The sequence below is a fragment of the Scyliorhinus torazame genome, chromosome 13 (assembly GCF_047496885.1).
Source record: "Scyliorhinus torazame isolate Kashiwa2021f chromosome 13, sScyTor2.1, whole genome shotgun sequence".
NCBI classification, from domain to species: Eukaryota; Metazoa; Chordata; class Chondrichthyes; order Carcharhiniformes; family Scyliorhinidae; genus Scyliorhinus; species Scyliorhinus torazame.
In genome coordinates, this window is record NC_092719.1 from 21670686 (window position 1) to 21689903 (window position 19218).

General features: G+C 43.5%; 1 protein-coding gene across 3 annotated transcripts in view; it reads right to left on the bottom strand.

The window, feature by feature from the left end:
* Positions 1-2474: 2474 nt before the first annotated feature.
* Positions 2475-19218, bottom strand: part of LOC140387889 (uncharacterized) — a 93549-nt gene continuing 76805 nt past the window's right edge. For all 3 annotated transcript variants that reach the window (XM_072471178.1, XM_072471180.1, XM_072471179.1), the window contains exons 4-6: positions 8646-8753; positions 4442-4515; positions 2475-3299 (exon numbers count right to left, since the gene is read on the bottom strand). In XM_072471178.1, the coding sequence (XP_072327279.1) occupies positions 3177-3299; positions 4442-4515; positions 8646-8753 (305 nt within the window). In that variant the 3' untranslated portion in view covers positions 2475-3176. The remainder of the gene's footprint in view (positions 3300-4441; positions 4516-8645; positions 8754-19218) is intronic.

Consider the following 19218-nt stretch of genomic DNA (forward strand, 5'->3'; position numbering starts at 1 on the left):
CCAAAGATGTGCAGGGTAGGTGGATTGACCATGCTAAATTGCCCCTTAATTGGAAAAGATGAATTTGGTACTCTAAATTCATGATAAAAAAGAGCATGACTATTGGAAACCAGTCGCATATGCATCACAATCCATGAGGACAACAGAGCAGAGGTACGCTCAAATCAAAAAAGAATGCCTAGGTTTAGTTGTAGGCTTGGAGAAATTCCACGGCTACGTGTATGGTCTCTCCAGCTTTCACAGTTGAGACAAATGATCGTCCTTTGGTTAACATCATCAAGAAGAATCTCAAATGTCTCCGCGTATTCAGAGGTTGATGATGAACTTACAACACTATGACTTCAATCTCATCTACATGGCAGGCAAATATTTGTTCTTAGCAGATACATTATCGAGAGCGCCAATATAAAATATTAGTAGTGAAATTGCTGAAGATGTAGATCTGCATGTCAATCTTAATTCAACACTACTACCAGTATCAGAAACGAAACTACGTGAGATAAGATCCAAGAAGAGACCAGGAAGGATCAAACTCTTCAAAGGTGATGAGGAACATCAACTCACACTGGCCCCGAGGTCAATGTATGGAGTTCTACAAAATAAGATCTGAATTCAGTATCATTAATGGAGTGGTACTTCTTTTGAACACAATCTCTTCGCCGCCATAATGGAGGAAATACCTGGAAATGTGTATGTAAGTGCCGCTGTAAAGCTGAATAAATGTCTCCCTGTGAACCCGCCAGACTCCCCTTGTCGTTACTACACACACTCTTCTCTTCTCACACACACTCATCTCTTGCACACACGCACACTCGTCTCTCACACGCACAAACTCTCGTCTTTCTCTCACACATACACTTGTCTCTCACGCACACACTTGTCTCACTTGCACGCAAACTTGTCTCTTACACGCACACACATTTATCTCTCTCACACACACTCTCTTCGGTTTCACACAGACACACTCATCTCTTTCAAACACTAAAATACTCTCTCATCCCTCTGCGAGGTCCACTCCCATCTGTCTCCAAGGCCCACTCTATCTGGCTCTGAGAACTGCTCTCGTCTGACCCCGAGGTCCACTTTCGCCACACTCTGCTGCCTGTGCTCAGCCTAATATCGAGATTTGAGTTTTGTGCTGTTCCTAGCTCATAAGATCACTGATTGGACAAACAGCTCACTAGCATTCTTCAAATTTTATATATGAGCCTGGCCTATCACTGAACCTCTGGGTGGCTCTGAACCCAGTTAGCAAAACCCTGAACTAGATTTTCTGTTTATGTCCGGCACGGACATAATGTGATAAATGGCCTTCTTCTGTTCTATAAACTTTGTGAGGGAACTGATTCTTCCTTCCCAGATTATCGCTGTCCTTTAAAGAAATTTTGTGAAGCACCTTTCACACCTCACAAAGTCCCAAAGCACTTTTGTAATCATAGAGTCACAGAAATATTGCAGGACAAAAGGAGGACATTCAGCCTATTGTGTCTGGATTAGTTCTCCAAATGAGCAGTTTATTAAGTGCCATTCCCCACCATCTCCATCACTATTTTAACTCTCATAAGCTTGATTAGTATTCACCTGAATCAGAAGTGGGACTTTTGATTTACTCTCCAACTGAAAACAGTTCATCATCAAGACATGCACAGGAACATTCAAATTAGGTCAGCAGAACAAACTAAACTGATAAAGAAAGCCAACACACTAATCGATAATATAACATTTTCTAATATTTTAGAAACTACCAAAGGTAAGATTTTCCATTTACAGTCAGGAGCCCAATATTGGTATCAAATGTGGTTCCTGATTCAACACTGTAAAAAGCAGCAACCCAAAACAAAATTTTACTGAATTGGTCAATTAGCAGCCAGAGGGCACACTTGCCTTCTTATTAAGTATGGCCGGCAGGGACTCTAAACTGGCGGGTCAATGGGAGGCCCTCCAGTAGTGAAGTTGTAGCCTGCCATTGATATAAGGGAGAAAAAGGGTGCTTTCACTTACAGACACCCTCTCAGCACTTCAAACACATTTGAAGGAAAAAATAGCCACAGTTGCCGGACAAGTTGTTTACAGCCACAGCTGTGGCCAGGTGGACGAGGGAAGCTTAAAGTTACCCGAGTTCTGGCCCTCCCTGCTGCTGCAGCAGGGAGACTGTCACCTGGCAGATGACTTGCTCCTGATGCCACAAGGGGCCTACAGCCCAACTGGAAGTACCCAGTTAGCCTCTGATACTAGCCTTAAATGGCTTGTTAATTGACTGAACAAGTTACCAGCCCATTGCTGCATGCAGCCGTTCTATCCCCAACCCCTTTCCAAAAATGACTAGGACAGGTTGGTGCTGGCAAAGTGACCTGCGAGTCAGGCAAAAATCCTGGCTCAAGTTTGTTATGTAATTTAAAAATTACATTCTAGATGCAGAATTTAAATATGTATTTAAGTTTACAAAATAAACTGCAGTACATAAAAAGACCAAACCTAATTATAAACATTTATTCTGCACAAACATAAACACATACTTACATTGCACATAGACAGAGAATACAACATCGCACATCACGTACCAAACAGGGATGCATGCATGGGCATAAGTAACATAATGTGGAGATGCCGGCGTTGGACTGGGGTGAGCACAGTAAGAAGTCTTACAACACCAGGTTAAAGTCCAACATGTTTGTTTCAAACACTAGCTTTCGGAGCACTGCTCCTTCCTCAGTGTCATAAGTAACATACACAGAGACCACAGACTAAGTATGAAAACGCAGCAAGACAGAACGAATACAGCACAAACACAAATGGAGCACTCAGACTGCACATACCCATATTTGGGTAAGTGATTAGATACAAACATGTACAATCAGGGCACACAGACACGTATGCATTAATGTATAATTATGACACAGCTAACTGCCCAATTCCAAGATAATGCAAGAGAAAATAATTGCTAGAATGATGACAAAGATGCAACAGTTTGATCTAAGGTTCTTTGCCGGATGGTTCTTGTTTATTTTTAACTGTTAACAAATATGCAGATTTCAAATTACATTTCGTCCTCAAAAGGTTAAAGATTCTGTTTCATTTCAGTGATGAGTGCCACTGGCAAAAGACTTGTTTTGGCTTTTCATTATTCCAGTTCACTGCTGTTGTGACTAGTTTAAACAATGACATTGTTGTGTGTCCTATTCAGCAGATTTTGACAAAAGCACTGTACTGTAGACAATTTCCTCTTCCTTTTTTCTTACTTTCTTCATGTTTCCCAATTCCAGTTCTGCATAGCAGATATTATTCCCGTTGCTCTCATCCTGCAAAATGGGAAAGACGTACAAATGCATTTTTTTTTCTGTACTTATCTTCCTCAGCCCTAATTCCTCGTACAATCTGCAAACTTTTAAAGTCTAAATTTGGCGCTCGTTTTATCTCAGATTTTCTCTGAATTTTCATTTTACAAATTTGCTGTTCTTATCCACTATTGGAGTTTTTCCTCCACCTGAAGTTTTCAATAGATAAAGAACAGTTTGACATGAGCTCTTCAACTGAGGAAAACAGAGTGGAATGATTTTGATTTGTTCATTTTCTTTGTTTTGACATACCAGTGTCTATTTGAGAGAGCTAATTAATGGCTTACATTGCATATCTCATGACAATCAAAATAAGTACTATCAAAACAATCTGTGTAAAAAAAAAAAAATTTAGAGTACCCAATTCTTTTTTTTTCCAATTAAGGGGCAATTTTAGCTTGGCCAATCCACCTACCCTGCACATCTTTGAGTTGTGGGGGGAGACCCACGCAGATATTGTGAGAATGTGAACACTCCACACGGACAGTGACCTGGAGCCAGGATTGAACCCGGGTCCTTGGTGCCGTGAGGCAGCAGTGCTAACCACTGTGCCATCGTATCGCCCCCCCTATGAAAACAATCTATGTTTGGGTCTTCAAGCATAGCTTCAGCTCTTAAGTCATCAGTCTTGCAAAGATATGTAATAAGAAATGTTCTTAATATCCTCTGAATATAATTTTGTTATTTTACTACCTACATTCTGCCATCATTTTCTATTACTGAGTAGTTTATTTTTTCAGATTATTCCAGCACCCCTGGTTAAAATAATCCAAGAGCACCTTGTATCACTTCAGTGACAGCTCCCACTGGTGAACCCCTGGTGTCAGTTCCTTCTGGTCATCTGCTGAAACCTGTAGACTTGATTATTCTAATGCTTTCCTGGCAGGGCTCCCAACTTCCACCCTCCATCAACTTGAACTTGTCAAATGTCTTGCTGCCCATATCCTCTCAGACCAAGCCACTTTACTTCATGTGGCCCAGTTGCAGATGAAGCGCTTTTACTTAATACTTTTTTATTGATGGCTGCCAAAAGTAATCCTGATTTGAATTCGTAACAGATGTTAGGTCCCTAATTTACATATAAACACTTTAGAAATTAAGTTTACCATGTTGTCTTGCCGTTGGTGCAATCTTCCATGACTAGCTGGAGTTCCTTTTTGTTCTTGAGTTCCTTTTCTTCCTATATAAAGTATTAATAGGGACATAGGATAATGTGTTGTAGTAAAATGTTTTGTAGTGCAGTGGGCTACATTGATATATAATATATTTTAATATCATCTTCTGATATTTGTTCAAAGCTAGTTACAAACTGAAAGAACAAAGGCTAACGTGAGAAGAAAGAAACTATGGAAACAAATGTTTGTGATTTGTGTTTAATCATTTGTAACAGAATGATTTAAGCACAAATGATACACATCTCTTGAATTATCAGTTAAGTACTTTGGTGGCCCAACAAATTGGAAACACTGCACATTTACTTAAAGTAAAATTGAAGTAGATAACAGGGAAAAAGTCTTCTGAAAGTCTGAATTAAACTATACACCATTATTAAGCTGTGAAAATTAAGCAACTTATTAAAAAGAGCAGTATGTTATCAGAATGTTATTATTAATGAATGGCATAGGATAAAGAAGTTTGACCTGCTGGTGTTTGTGAAAATAACTAAAATGAAAGAAAAAAAATGACTTATTAAAAAGATTAACTTTTGGGCTCTGGTTTAGTGGTTCACTTCCTGACCAGCCAGGGAGTCCCTTATTGCTGCAAGCAGCTGGGTCATTGGAGACGGTGGATTGTGCGAGCATCTGCAACACTGAAAAGATCTTGTCCTGTAAACGTTAGTGGACTTGCAATATGTAATTTTAGGTAATTAGCCATAGTCCACAAAAATTGGTTGTATTAGGTTGTTGGTCACCACTCCACCAACATGGGGCAAGTTGAGGAGAATGGACTACCAGTGCCAGTGTTGCGGTTGATGTTTTTCTGTATCATGCTCTAGCCATCATGCCAACTGAGCTAACAAACTTACATGTTCGCAATAATAATCTTTATTAGTGTCACAAGTAGGCTTACATTAACACGGCAATGAAGTCTTTTAAAAATAAATTTAGAGTACCCAATTCATTTTTTCCAATTAAGGGGCAGTTTAGCGTGCCCAATCCACCTACCCTGCACATCTTTGGGTTTGGGGGCGAAACCCACGCAAACACGGGAAGAATGTGCAAACTCCACACGGCCAGTGACCCAGAGCTGGGATCGAACCTGGGACCTTGGCGCCGTGAGGCAGCAGTGCTAACCACTGCACCACCGTGCTGCCCTTCACTGCAATGAAGTTACTGTGAAAATCCACCAGTCGCCACACTACGGCACCTGTTCGGGTACACTAAGGGAGAATTCAGAATGTCCAAATAACCTAACAGCACATCTTTCAGGAATTGTGGGAGGAAACTGGAGCATCCAGAGGAAACCCACGTAGACACGGGGAGAACGTGCAGACTCCGCACAGACAGTGACCCAAGCCGGGAATCAAACCTGGGTCCCTAGCACTGTGAAGCAACAGTGCTAATCACTGTGCCACCCATACAGAGAGCTCTTAAACCATAAGCGCTGAAAGTAATTTATATACTAATTCAAGGAGTTCACCAATGCTACCATCAAAAGTGTTATTGACTGAAGATATTGACCTGGGTCAAAATCATCCAACTCTTGAATGTTATTCAAATATTATTGTGATGGTCATGCTAACAAAGTAAATGAGCTCCAATTAATAAAGTTGATGAAACTAAATACATGTGCTACTTATGAAAACAGTTTGATTTGGTTTGGTTGCCTCCAAATCCAGAGAAGGATCACAGATGAGAGCTGTACTCTCAGCATCAGATATTATGGCCAGAATTTTACATGAAGAAAATGGTTGCGTGCCCGACCAGAACTCCTGTGAAATCGCACGAGAAGAGATTGTGCGAATGTCCTGATGTCATCGCGCATACAAGCGACATTACGGTCAGCAGGCATACATGGGTGTTGGAAACCTGCCTGCCGACTGTTAAAGGGCCATTTAAGGTAATTAATTTAGGAATTGAAAGAAATATGTTTCCCGTGTGATTTTGTGCTGGCCACATGGTTAACAGAGGTAGACAGCAAACAATGTTTCCTCAAGTTCTCATCCAAAGGTAGGATAAAAAGCCCCTGGACGAAAGACTATGACTCTTTAGGTTAGAGTTTTTTGCTGTTAAATTTATGTGACCTGAGAAGTTCCTGGTGCATTCATGCATGGATACCTTTCTTTTGGAATACTTTTTCTTGCCAATTTTGTCTGACGATTTCAGCATAGTGAACTCTGAGGCACATGAGGCAGTGTTGTGTGCATTTCTGATCATGACGTTTGTATACTCAGCTAGTGGGACCTCCTCCTCTTAGGAAGAGAGGGCCAGGAGGGAGACACCAGGAGGGATAAGCCAGGTGACTGAAGGTAGTGTCCCAGGTAGGGGAGGCGCAGGCACATGGGGGGTTTGAACCTCCCTGCTCACCATTGGTGGATGGGCACCTAGCAGGGGGACTCGGCACCTCATCCATCTCTCATACTGGTAGTGACCTTGTGAAGTCATTGTCTGTGTGAAGGTCTTAATTTGCCTGGGAGCAGATTCTACATTTGTTTCCAGGCCCACCGAATTCACATGTCCAACATGTGTGAAGTTCAGGCCTATAAATTTAATCATGTATTGGTGTTTATGCATAGCTGGTACAGATTCCCTTTATATCATGGGAAATTAACTTTCTTCTAAGTATATTCCTTTCACATCAAGTGAAATCATAAATATAACTTGGATGGCACAGTGGTTAAAGCTTTCACATTTTCCCCGTGTCCACGTGAGTTTCCTCCGGGTCCTCCGGTGCCCTTGGACAGTCCAAAGATATACAGGTTAGGTGGATTGACAACACTAAATTTTCCTTTAGTGTTCAAAGATGTGTAGGTTAGGTGAATTGGCCATGATAAATGCGTGGAGTTACGGGGATAGAGTGGGGGAGTGGGCCTAGGTAGAGTGCACTTTGAGGGCCGGTGCAGGCTTGATGGGCCAAATGACCTCCTTCTGCACTGCAGGGTGCAATATGGATTCTAATTCCAGTCAATAAATATTTTTTACTTTTTTGATTCTAACTTTCAGAGCATTGCCATGTGATGATAATGCATAAAGAAAATACATAAACTCATGAATCTGCCTGGAGACAGCAGTAGACATTATTCAAAGGGGCTCAAATGGTATGCATGTCTCCCGGTAATGGCAGTTCAGATAATAATCAAGTGTGAATGCTTAATGGAGGAAAAACAGATTGTAGACAATTGGGAATGTCTCTGAGAGATATATATATATGTTAATATATCGTCAAGGAAGTTGACGGGAGCAGACTGCCCAATACACAGAAGGCATAATCAAAAAACAACAAAGGTTGCCCAGAACCTGAGAATCCAGGCGAGGCAGTTGCCATCTAGTCTCAGAAAGCAGGCAAGCCAGTTGCCAGCCACCAAGCCTGAAGGCCAAGTTTACAGCAAACAAGCTTTTAAGTCTTAGAGCCAAGGTAGTGCATAACACCTTTGTTACAGCAGTTTTTAAATATCTTTGCTGGACCAGCAAAAATATGTTTCCCAGATTTGAGAATCATCCCTGTATTGTGTGGTAACTATAACTGGTTATTCAATGTTGATGTTGTTTGGGGAACAGGGGAAGTCTTACAGAGTTCCTGATATCATAGATATACTTTGTAACAAAGGGTATGTACTGTGTATGTGTGTAGTAATCCGTACATCCTAAGTGCATGAGAGTAGAGAAGTCCTGTTTATGTGTATTTGTCTTTTTACTGTAATAGTCTTTAATAATTCTTACACAATGACTGGGCTCTCACTGAGGTTTCACTTGTCTCCTCACACCAAAACAAAGCTATACACCCCCACGAAGTGGTGGTCCAAGTTGGGATACCCTCGCAAATAACATCAGCATGCTTAATGATGATAATGCAATTGTAGACAGGCACTAATGTCGAGCTCTTCTAAGCCAGGGAAATGTAAAACTTGAAATATTTGATTGGTACTTAAGGTACAAATTTATATCACCAACAGTCAAATCATCAAACACTTTTAAGCCAAATGGACAGTTTGTGGACAGCTGATTCCAAGGGAAGGAGCAAATTAACAGATTATAGATAGCTAATTCCAAGGGAAGGAGGAGTAAGGATTGTGGTTTAGAGTCAGCAGAGTTTGAAAAAGACTTTGTTGCTCTTGGAGTGAACTACTTTGTTTGCATGGGAGCCACTTACCACATGTGCATTTTATGAGAAAGAAGAGCACAAGAAGAATAATACAAGCTGATCCGCCACATATAGAAAGTAAAATGAGTGATGAGGCCCAGAGATGTCCATTATGATCTGTAAAATATAAATTCTGTAATCAACAGAGGCATGGATTATGCAGCCATTCTGCTAAAACTAAAAATGTATATATTTAGCTTAATTATGCAAGTAGACTTCCTGCAGCAATTTATTTCAGAGCTCCATTCTTCTCGTTTCCATTAATGAATCATTACAGAATGGGGCATCATCCATCTTTTCTACATTGTCTTTGTGTTGCATCAATGCATGAAGGTTCATATATGAGTTGCCAATCTTTATTAAAATCATTATTATTACCACAAGCAGGCTTACTTTAATGAAAGTTACTGCAATGAAGTTACTGTGAAAATCCCCTAGTCGCCACACTGCGGCGCCTGTTCGGGTACACAGAGGGAGAATTCAGAATGTCCAAATCATCTAACAGCATGTCTTTCGGGACTTGTGGGAGGAAAATGGAGCACCCAGAGGAAACCCAAACAGGCACGGGGAGAATGTGCAGACTCCGCACAGACTGTGACCTAAGTCGGGAATCGAACCTGGGACCCTGGTGCTGTGAAGCAACAGTGCTAACCACTGTGCTACCGTGCTGCCCATAAGATCTAAGATGAGGCTGACTTTTAGCTAGTGGTGTGATACCATCTTGGGAAGCATTCTTACTCTATTTGGACGCCACACAAGTTGTGGTGTGATTGCAACTAATATTAAGCCATATAAACTTACTTTTTACATTTGAAAAATGTATACGAAGCTTGCTTGGACAAGGAACCACGATGAACATATTTGAGATATTTATTTTTGAGGTAAAATTGTAGGCCCTGCAAGTCCATGGTGGCACAATTCACAGATGTCCACTTGTCAACCAACCAGCATCCTTTTGTCCTGTAGTATAAATTGTTGCAAATGTTTGAAATTTGCATTATTGCATTGTCCTGGTGAGTGCATGTTGAAATGTTTCAACAACATCTCTTTTTTTCAGCACTATTCAAATCCTGTACTACCAAGGGTTGGACATTTGATTCTTTAACTCATCTTTAGGAGTCCAGTTGAGCCAACTTTTGCTAGATGGGCTTAATATCTGCACCAATGCTATGCTGGATCCTGATTAAAATAGTCCCCTGGCTTAGCCTAACTCTTTACAGTAATGGCCTTGTTGAGGTGGAAAAGAATCTGTCTTCATAAGATCTTCCCAGAAAATGTTATTTAAGGTACTGACCTTGTATATTCAGATTCCAGCAAAATTTCCTCTCTCCTGGAAGAGGCTCTGACTGGGGATGCAAGGCTGCTTTTATTTTTGTGCTTGCAAATGTCAAAAGTTACCACAATCAAAAAAGGAATTCATCTTTCCCCTTGAAGGGTTTGCAATTGCCCAATATGGCTACTTAGACCATTCTGCCTCAAGGTGGCAGTCGGTTCTTTATATATATATATTTTTTAATTTAGAGTACCCAATAATATTTTCCAATTAAGGGGCAATTTAGCGTGGCCAATCCACCTATCGTGCACATCTTTGGGTTGTGGGGGTGAAACCCACGCTGACACGGGGATAATATGCAAACTCCACACGGACAGTGACCCAGGGCCGGGATTCGAACCCGGGTCCTCAGCGCCATAGGCAGCAATGCTAACCACTGTGCCACCGTGCTGCCCTGTCAATTCTTTAACCCGACAACAGTATGAAAACAACCCACAGGTAAATTTAATTATAAGCATCAGTATGCATGTTCTGTTCATGTAGTATTATAGCATAAGGTTAGATTTTATTTTGGAGTATAAGTTTAGAGATTCAATTTACAGTTTAAGGTTATATGTTGACAATATCTATTAAAAGTATAAGCATGAAAGTACTGAAGGTAGGGACTCTCTATCCTGAGGCGGGTTACAGTAGAGTGTCGGCCAATTGAACCCAGTGGGTTCAGGTAGATTGATGGAGCACAGCAACCCGGGTATCCCGATTCAGGATTGACATAGACAGTCCCCGGGAAACCTGCCAACAGTACAGTATGAGGGAATAATCCTGACAATTGAGGTATCATCACTTTTTGACGATGTCTCAAAAGGCTGAAAAGGCCATGAGAACATGGGAATTTACTGAGACAACAAGCTTCAGTGAGGAATTGAACTAAAGAAAAGAGCATTAGACTGGGATGACCAGTTAGGATAGTGTAGAAGTATACCCTAATATAGGAAAGCAGATTAGGATAGTGCATTTATAGACATTAATTCGGGTTGCAGGGAGTGAGCAAAGGGATGGGTAACTATTAGTACCGGTTCTTTGCACATAGGATGCTGCAAAGGATGCTGGGAGAAAGAGGCCCAGGAAGGAGGAATGTATAGTGGGCCTATCAGGATCAGTGGTTGAGAAGGTCAGCTTGTATGGCCAGATAAAGGAATGTGTGAGAAAGACCTATGAGACTCCTGTATTTGTCACCGTTACCTTATTTGGTCATGGGTATGTGAAACTCGATGCTGAATCCACGTGTGTGTGAAACCAGATGCTGTGCTTCCTTTGTCTCACTCACTCTGGAAGTTTCAAGAGACATGTTGTCTCCTGCCTTTTTATCAGAGTGAGTGGAGCTTGCAAGCCGGGTGAACTAAAATAAAATAATATCTATAATCCGAACTCAGCCTTTTGATTGAGACCAGACTGGACAGAAATAACTCAATTTCATCATTTGGTGGCAGCGGTGGGATTTCTACAGGTGACCACCGGTCATCTGCGAAATCAGAATTAAACTAATCTTGGACGGGGAGAGAGGAAATGGGCCCACGACGTGAGTAGCTGGAAAATGACCATGTCGGTTTTCCTCTGTCTCGTAGTCTGATGAAGTTTAATCACTCGCACATGGTCAGGTAAGGTCGTCTCGACGAAATCAAAGGTCAGTCTGGCGGATTAGAAAACTTAATTTCAGTCGATGTAGGCCAAGGATTAAAACGTGACTGAGGTAATATGGGGTAATAATTCAGTTGGTCACTGAGGTAATATTGCATGGTAATTCAGTTGCATGTGGGTTGAAAATTAAAAATTGGTTATATTAAATTACACTTTAATTTGCTTAAGATCTTTAACGGGTTGAGGGAATGTCACAGAGACAATTCAGTTAAGACCGTTTAGGGAATGTTCTGGAGACAATTCAATTCCGTACAATTACAATTGGCTAAGATAAATTTTGTTCTTGGCAGATATGTCTTATGAGTGAAAAAGTTGCGAGATGAATGGCCACTAGGGGGAACCAAAGACTTGGAAATGATTAGGAAATTTCAGGATTGTGTTTCCTTGACGAATTCAAACTTATTGTCTAGTTGGTTGAAATGAATGAAAGTATAATGATTTGAATTCCTTACGATTGAGAGGAGATATCGGTGGATGAATGAGTGTGTGTTTTTTTAAAAATATATTTTTATTCTCCTCCTTTTTCACATTTTCTCCTGCATTTACACCCATCAACAATAAACAATAATCAGCAAGATATGTCAACCCCATAACAATAACAACGATCCCATCTGCCCACCAACCCCCAAACATCAGCCCGCATGTTTACATAAACAAATGACAAAAAGGAATCAGGGATTACCCATAGTCACCCTTAATCTACACAACCCCCCTCCCCCCCAACCCTCCCACCCATCCCCCCAATTAATGTTTGATGTTATCCAGTTCTTGAAAGTGCATAATAAATAGTGCCCATGACTTGTAGAACCCCTCCGCTCTTCCCCTCAGTTCGAACTTAACCTTCTCAAGGGTCAAGTATTCCAACAGGTCCCCCCGCCACGCCAGGGCACTGGATGGAGAGGATGCTCTCCATCCCAGCAGGATCCGCCTTCGGACGATCAACGAGGCGAAGGCTAGGATATCTGCCTCCGCACCCGTTTCCAACCCTGGCTGGTCTGACACCCCGAATATGGCCTCCCGGGGACCCGGGTCCAGTTTCACAAGCACCACCTTGGAAATTACCCTAAACATCTCCTTCCAGTTCTCCCCTAGCTTTGGACAGGACCAAAACATATGAACGTGATTCGCAGGCCTCCCTGCTCACACACATCCTCTACTCCTTCAAAAAATCGGCTCATCCTCGCCCTCGTGAGGTGCGCTCTATATACCACCTTCAGCTGTATCAGCCCCAACCTCGCACATGAGGTGGAGGCATTCACTCTCCGGAACACATCACACCAGACCCCCGCCTCGATAACCTCTCCCAACTCTTCCTCCCACTTTGCTTTGATCCAGTGGTGCCTTATCCTCTTCCAAATTAGCTCCGTACACCGCTGCCATGCCCCCTTCTCCAGTCCCCTTGTCGTCAATACCTCCTCCAGCAATGTGGAGGCCGGTTCCTCTGGGAAGCTCTGTATCTCCTTCCTGGCAAAATCCCGAACCTGCATGTACCTAAACACTTCTCCCTGCTCTAGCCCATACTTCGCTTCCAGCCCCCTCAATCCTGCAAACCGACCCCGATGAAACAAATTTTTTGGTGTCTTAATCCTCCTCTCTTCCCATTTCCGAAAACTTCCATCCAACCTCCCTGGCTCAAATCTGTGGTTCCCCCGAATCGGCATTTCCCTTGACCCTACCCCCAACCCGAAGTGTTGCCGAAACTGCCTCCAGATTTTCAATGAAGCTATTATTACCGGACTCCCTGAGTATTTCCCCGGAGCTATCGGGAGCGGCGCTGTTGCTAGTGCCTTCAGCCCCGACCCCCTGCACAAACTCTCCTCCAGTCTGACCCACTGAGAATCAACCCCTCTGACCCAGCTCCGCACCTTCTCCACATTCGCCGCCCAGTAGTAGTACAACAGGTTCGGGAGACCCAAACCCCGTGCCTGCCTTCCCCTCTGTAGCAGCACCTTTCTCACTCTGGCCACCTTCCCTCCCCATATGAATGAGGTAATCCTTCCCTCAATCTCCCTGAAAAAAAACTTTGGCAGGAAAATCGGTCGGCATTGAAAAATAAACAGGAATCGCGGCAACACATTCATTTTAACCGCCTGTACCCGACCCGCCAGTGACAGAGGAAGGCCATCCCACCTTGCCAGATCGGCTTTCACTCTCCCCACCAAATGAGTGGTGTTGTACCTGCAAAGCCTCCCCCATTCCCGGGCAACCTGCACCCCCAGACACCTCAAATGAGTCCCTGCCCTACGGAATGGCAGCCCCCCCACCCTGCCCCCACCCCCGGCCGAGACACCACAAAATACTCACTCTTGTCCATGTTCAGCTTGTACCCCGAGAAAGACCCAAATACCCGCAGTTGCTCCAATATTCCTCCTATCGACGCACTCGGTTCCGATACATACAGCAGCAAGTCGTCGGCATATAAGGACACCCTATGCTCTATCCCCCCCCGCACTATTCCTTTCCATGCTCCCGAACCTCTCAATGCGATGGCCAATGGCTCAATCGCAAGTGCAAACAGCAGGGGGACATAGGACATCCCTGTCTCGTCCCACGGTGGTGAGAAAAGTATCTCGAACTGATATTATTTGTGCGGACACTCACCTTCGGCTCCTTATATAATAGCTTTACCCAGTTCACAAATCTTGGTCCAATCCCAAACCGCTCCAGCACTGCCATCAGGTACCCCCATTCTACCCGATCAAACGCCTTCTCGGCATCCAATGCCACAACTACCTCTGTTTCCTTCCCTTCCGCCGGTGCCATAACGACATTCAAAACCCTCCTAATGTTCGAAAACAGCTGCCTCCCTTTCAGCTGCCTCCCTTTCACGAACCCCGTCTGATCCTCCCCTATCACCTTCGGGAGGCACTCCTCCAGCCTACCCGCCAGTCCCTTCGCCAACACTTTTGCGTCCACATTCAGAAGTGATATGGGCCAATACGACCCACACTCCGTCGGATCCTTATTTTTTTTAGCAACAGTGAAATTGATGCCTGCCCCAAAGTTTGTGGCAACACCCCCTTCCCTATTGCCTCCTCAAACATCCCCACCATCAGGGGTGCCAACCTATCCTTGAATTTTTATAATATTCCACCGGAAACCCATCCGGCCCTGCCACCTTCCCCGACTGCATCCTCCCAATCGCATCCTTTATCTCCTGCTCCACTATTGCTTCTTCTAATGTAACCCTGTCCCCCTCCCCGAGCCTCGGGTACTCCAACCCATCTAGAAATTCCTGCATCTCACGGTCTCCCCCGGGTGGCTCTGACTTGTACAACCTCTCATAAAACTCCTCAAAAACCTTGTTAATCAGCACTGGAGCCACCACCAACTTCCCTGCCCTATCCCTCACCTGAAGAATCTCCCTTGCCGCTGCCTCCCTCCGGAGCTGACCTGCTATCTCCATGTTCTCAATGTTCATAAACTGCACCCCTTGCTTGTCTCAGTTGGCGCACCGCCTTCCTGGTGGACAATCGGTCGAAGCTCGCCTGTAGTTCCTTCCTCTTTTCCAGCTTCGCCGGGTCCCCATTTTCTGCATACCTCCTATCTACCTCCAACATCTCATCTATTACCCTCTGCCGCTCCAACCTCTCCTCTTTGTCCACCCTGGCCTTAAACAAAATTACCTCACCCCTCACCACCGCCTTTAGAGCCTCCCAGACGACTGCCTTCGACACCTCACCCGTACAATTGAAACCTACATATTCCTTAATTACCTTTTCAATTTTCTCACAGAACACTTGGTTCCCCAAAAGCCCCACATCCAGTTTCCACCCCGGTCTCTGCGCTACCCCCTTCTCCAGCACCATATCCACCCAATGTGGAGCGTGATCTGACACTGCAATTTCAGAATATTCCGACCCCTTGACTCCAGCCAGCAATGCCTTCCCCACCACAAAAAAGTCGATCCGCGAGTGTACCTTATGGACCGCTGAGAAAAACGAGTACTCCCGTTCCCCTGGGTGCAGGAACCTCCAAGGGTCCACCTCTCCCATTTCCACCATTAGCCCAGCCAGCGCCTTTGCCCCCCCCCCTGATGGGACCAGCGAGCGCGGCCGTGATCTATCCAACCTTGGCTCCTGCACCAAGTTCCAGTCCCCCCCCCACAATCAGCTCATGCGTGTCCAAGTCGGGAATGGCCCCAAACACCTTCCTCGCGAATCCCACATCGTCCAAATTGGGACTGTATACACTTAACAGCGCCATTAATCTCCCCTCCAGCGCCCCTGCCACAGTCACATATCTACCCCCCTAATCTGCCACCACCTTCTCTATCTGGAAGCGTACCCTTTTGCTGACCAACACCGCTACCCCTCGAGCCCTTCCATCAAATCCGGAGTGAAACACTTGGCTAACCCAGCCCTTTTTAAGTCTCACCTGGTCCTTCACCCTCAAGTGAGTCTCCTGCAGCATTGCTACATGGGCTTTCAAACTTTTAAGATGCGCAAGCACCCTTGACCAGACCTCCTAGCCCTCTCACGTTCCACGTGACTACCCTTACTGGGGGTCTCCTCCCCTCCCCTCCCCTCCCCTCTCCCCCCCCCCCCCCACACCTTTTTTATCCACCATCACAATACCACTGGGCCCTGGCCCACAGGCCTGACCCGCCCCTGGAATGTGTGTGTTTAATAAGAAGTTGTGAACTTCCTCGAGTGTACCTAGTTTTTAAAATGTTGTGTTTTGCAAAACGAAGTTGCACAACAATTGGGAGGTATACAGGGGCAGTTAAAGTGAGATTTAAAACGGGGTAAGTATTTGAAAGTTCTTTAGAAAATCAGTAATAATGATTAACATTGTGGAAGTTATTTAGAACACAAGTCTCGGGAAGTAAACAAAAAGCAAAATCAAAATGTATAAATTGGGATTTGTAAATGATTAGTTGAATTCGGCATAGTCTTGGCTGCTCAAAAAAAAAGGGGAAGAGAACAAAGGAATCGAAAATTGAAATGCGAAGACCAGGCATTCAGCGTGGGCAGGGTGCATTGGCTCCTTTGTTAGAGGCAGCCATGATGTACCTACATTTAAAATGTTTTTGTTCTGTGCTCCAAAATTTGTAGAGATTTCAGTATTTTCTCTGTCAACTCACTACACATCAAATTTAAGATTCGGAGATTTTTCATATAGCAAAGATTATGAATTTTTAACTTTATTTTAAGATTATACAGGGGGAAAGGAAGATCCCAGTAGAAAGGAAGAAGGCCATTTTAGAGATGCCCAAACCCCAAACCGTAAAAGGGGCATTGTGGCAGTAAGGGGCTAGAAACACGGGGACCAATGAGACCAGTATTAGGAGTTAGTCAGTGGAAGTGATATGGCACAGCTCCACTGGGTCCTAGTGCCCGCTGAGTTGCAAGACAGTCACTAGCAGAAGAAGTGAAGTTTAGAATGTAAACTACACAGACGGAGTTTTAGGGAATAAAGATATGGGACCGGAGCTTAGATTAGGAGTATTACTTGCAGTATCAGGAAATGGGAATCTGATGGCAGGGAAAGATTAATAAAAATAGATGCAGAAAAAAAATTAAGATATTAAAACCAATTGATAACGTAAAGGAAATAAGGAAAGCAAACCTAGCCATAGAAAGAATGACACAGGGTCAGCACACAATCCAGGGAGACCAATACAGGCCGTAAAAGAAATAGCCCTTGACCCGAGGTGCCAAATGCGAGCTGGAGATAATGATCAAAGAGTTAGAACAGCAGGGAAAAGACAGCATTTACCTTTGGCACTAAACATTACGTATACTGTAAATTGCCACAAGGATATGTTAATTTCACAAACCACTTTCAGGCTTTAGTATATGAGCTGATTAAAGATGATTTGACTTTAGTGTATATTGATGATGTGTTAATTAGAGATGATGATCAGGGGGGCACATGTTGAAAGAGTGACCAAAATTATTAAAACACTTAATGAAGCAGGATTTAAGATAGGGTTAAAGAAATGCCAGGGTTAAAGAAATGCCAGATTGGCAGGAGCGAAGTCGACCATCTAGGGTATTCAGTGTCAAGGGCAGGTGGGGAAGCCAGTGTTGGGATGCGAGAGAATCGCAGCGCCCGTTTCACGAAACGGGGTTTAGCAAATCATGGGAATTTTGGGGTATTTGAGATCAGTAGTGAAGCACAGAGGAGTTTGGACCAGTTAAAACCAGCTGTAGCAACATCCGGGCCATTAGAGGAGAGACATGAATAGGGCGATTTGAGCATTAAATTTGATCTGTACGCAAATGGATATGGTATGGTGCTTGCTAATCATAGTACTCAGACACCTATCAAAGATTGACAGGAAATTGGGCAAGGGCTGAACAAAGGTTTTCGGACATCGCAAAATGTCTGGCAGCCAGAACAAAAAGGATAGCAGAGATTGAAAATTTATCAGCCGGGGAGAAAATTTATGTCACAACTGAATTTTAGAATTGACAGAGTTGACCAAGAGACAGGGTTGTCCGCAAGGCGCGAATACAGCTCGGTGGGAAATCATTCTTTTAAACCCTGCCTTAATGTTTATTCATAACATTAAAAAGTGACAGAAACTTGATAAATCAGTTAGCAGAACAGAGTTGGGAAATGCTTGGGTGGTATATACGGATGGTAGTAAAGTTAAGGAGGACGAAGAACAAGCCAGATGGGCATCCATTTAAAAATGAAAATAAAATTCAGGAAAGAAAATGGTGGAGAAACAGGGAGTAAAGAAACAGGGAGTAGCATAGAAAAAAACTGAGACACCGATGGAAGAATAGTCACTAGAGTATGCAGGCCCTCTTTTTCCTAGGAGCAGCAAAAGCAATTTGTACTTTCTAATCAAAGCTGATAGCAGCACGGGGGACATTGAATCAAAAAATCAGTGGCATCTGGAGTAAAGGAATTGTATCAGAACTAAAACATCCGACCCAATTCAATAATAACAGAGGGATTATTATAATCCATAAGCAACCTATCGGCAGCAAACGAAGAAACGTAATCAGTAAGGAGTTGAGAATATGGGATGATAGGTCACGAGCTGTTATTAATGGACCCCAGTTTAAAATGATTTATTGTCAACATAATGAAACATCATGTCAAGGATGTGGCACATTTTGTAGCCCAGTAGTTTGGACAGGGAGTAATCATATGAGACCTAGGAGAATGGCAGAGATAGAGCATTCAGGGGAGTTGATATTGCATTTAGAACGACAGAAATGGGGAAATGCTTCAACTCCCAGGGAAATTTGGGGAATTCAGTTTGTCATGATTGTTTTGTGAAACATCAGGCAACACTGATGATCGAAGTTTGTGACCACATGATAGCTTTTGACATGGGATGGTGTGATAGTGATAAATTGTAATTACTGCAGAGAAAACCAAGCTGACGACAGAGAGATTGGAAAAGGATGTGCAGGATTGTGAAGAAGTGACAAACTTGTGGTACCAATTAGTGAGGGAGTACATAGTTTAAGAGATGTTGGGATAACCCGGGGACGTAAAATTAGCCTAACAGTGTTTAGAGAACTATATCACTGCAATGATGCCGTGCCACAGGATAGATCATATCCCCAAACCGCTCGGACAAGGGAAAAGGAATGTTTGGTTGTGAGTGGCAGGGGATAACTGCACTTACTAGTATAATGTAAT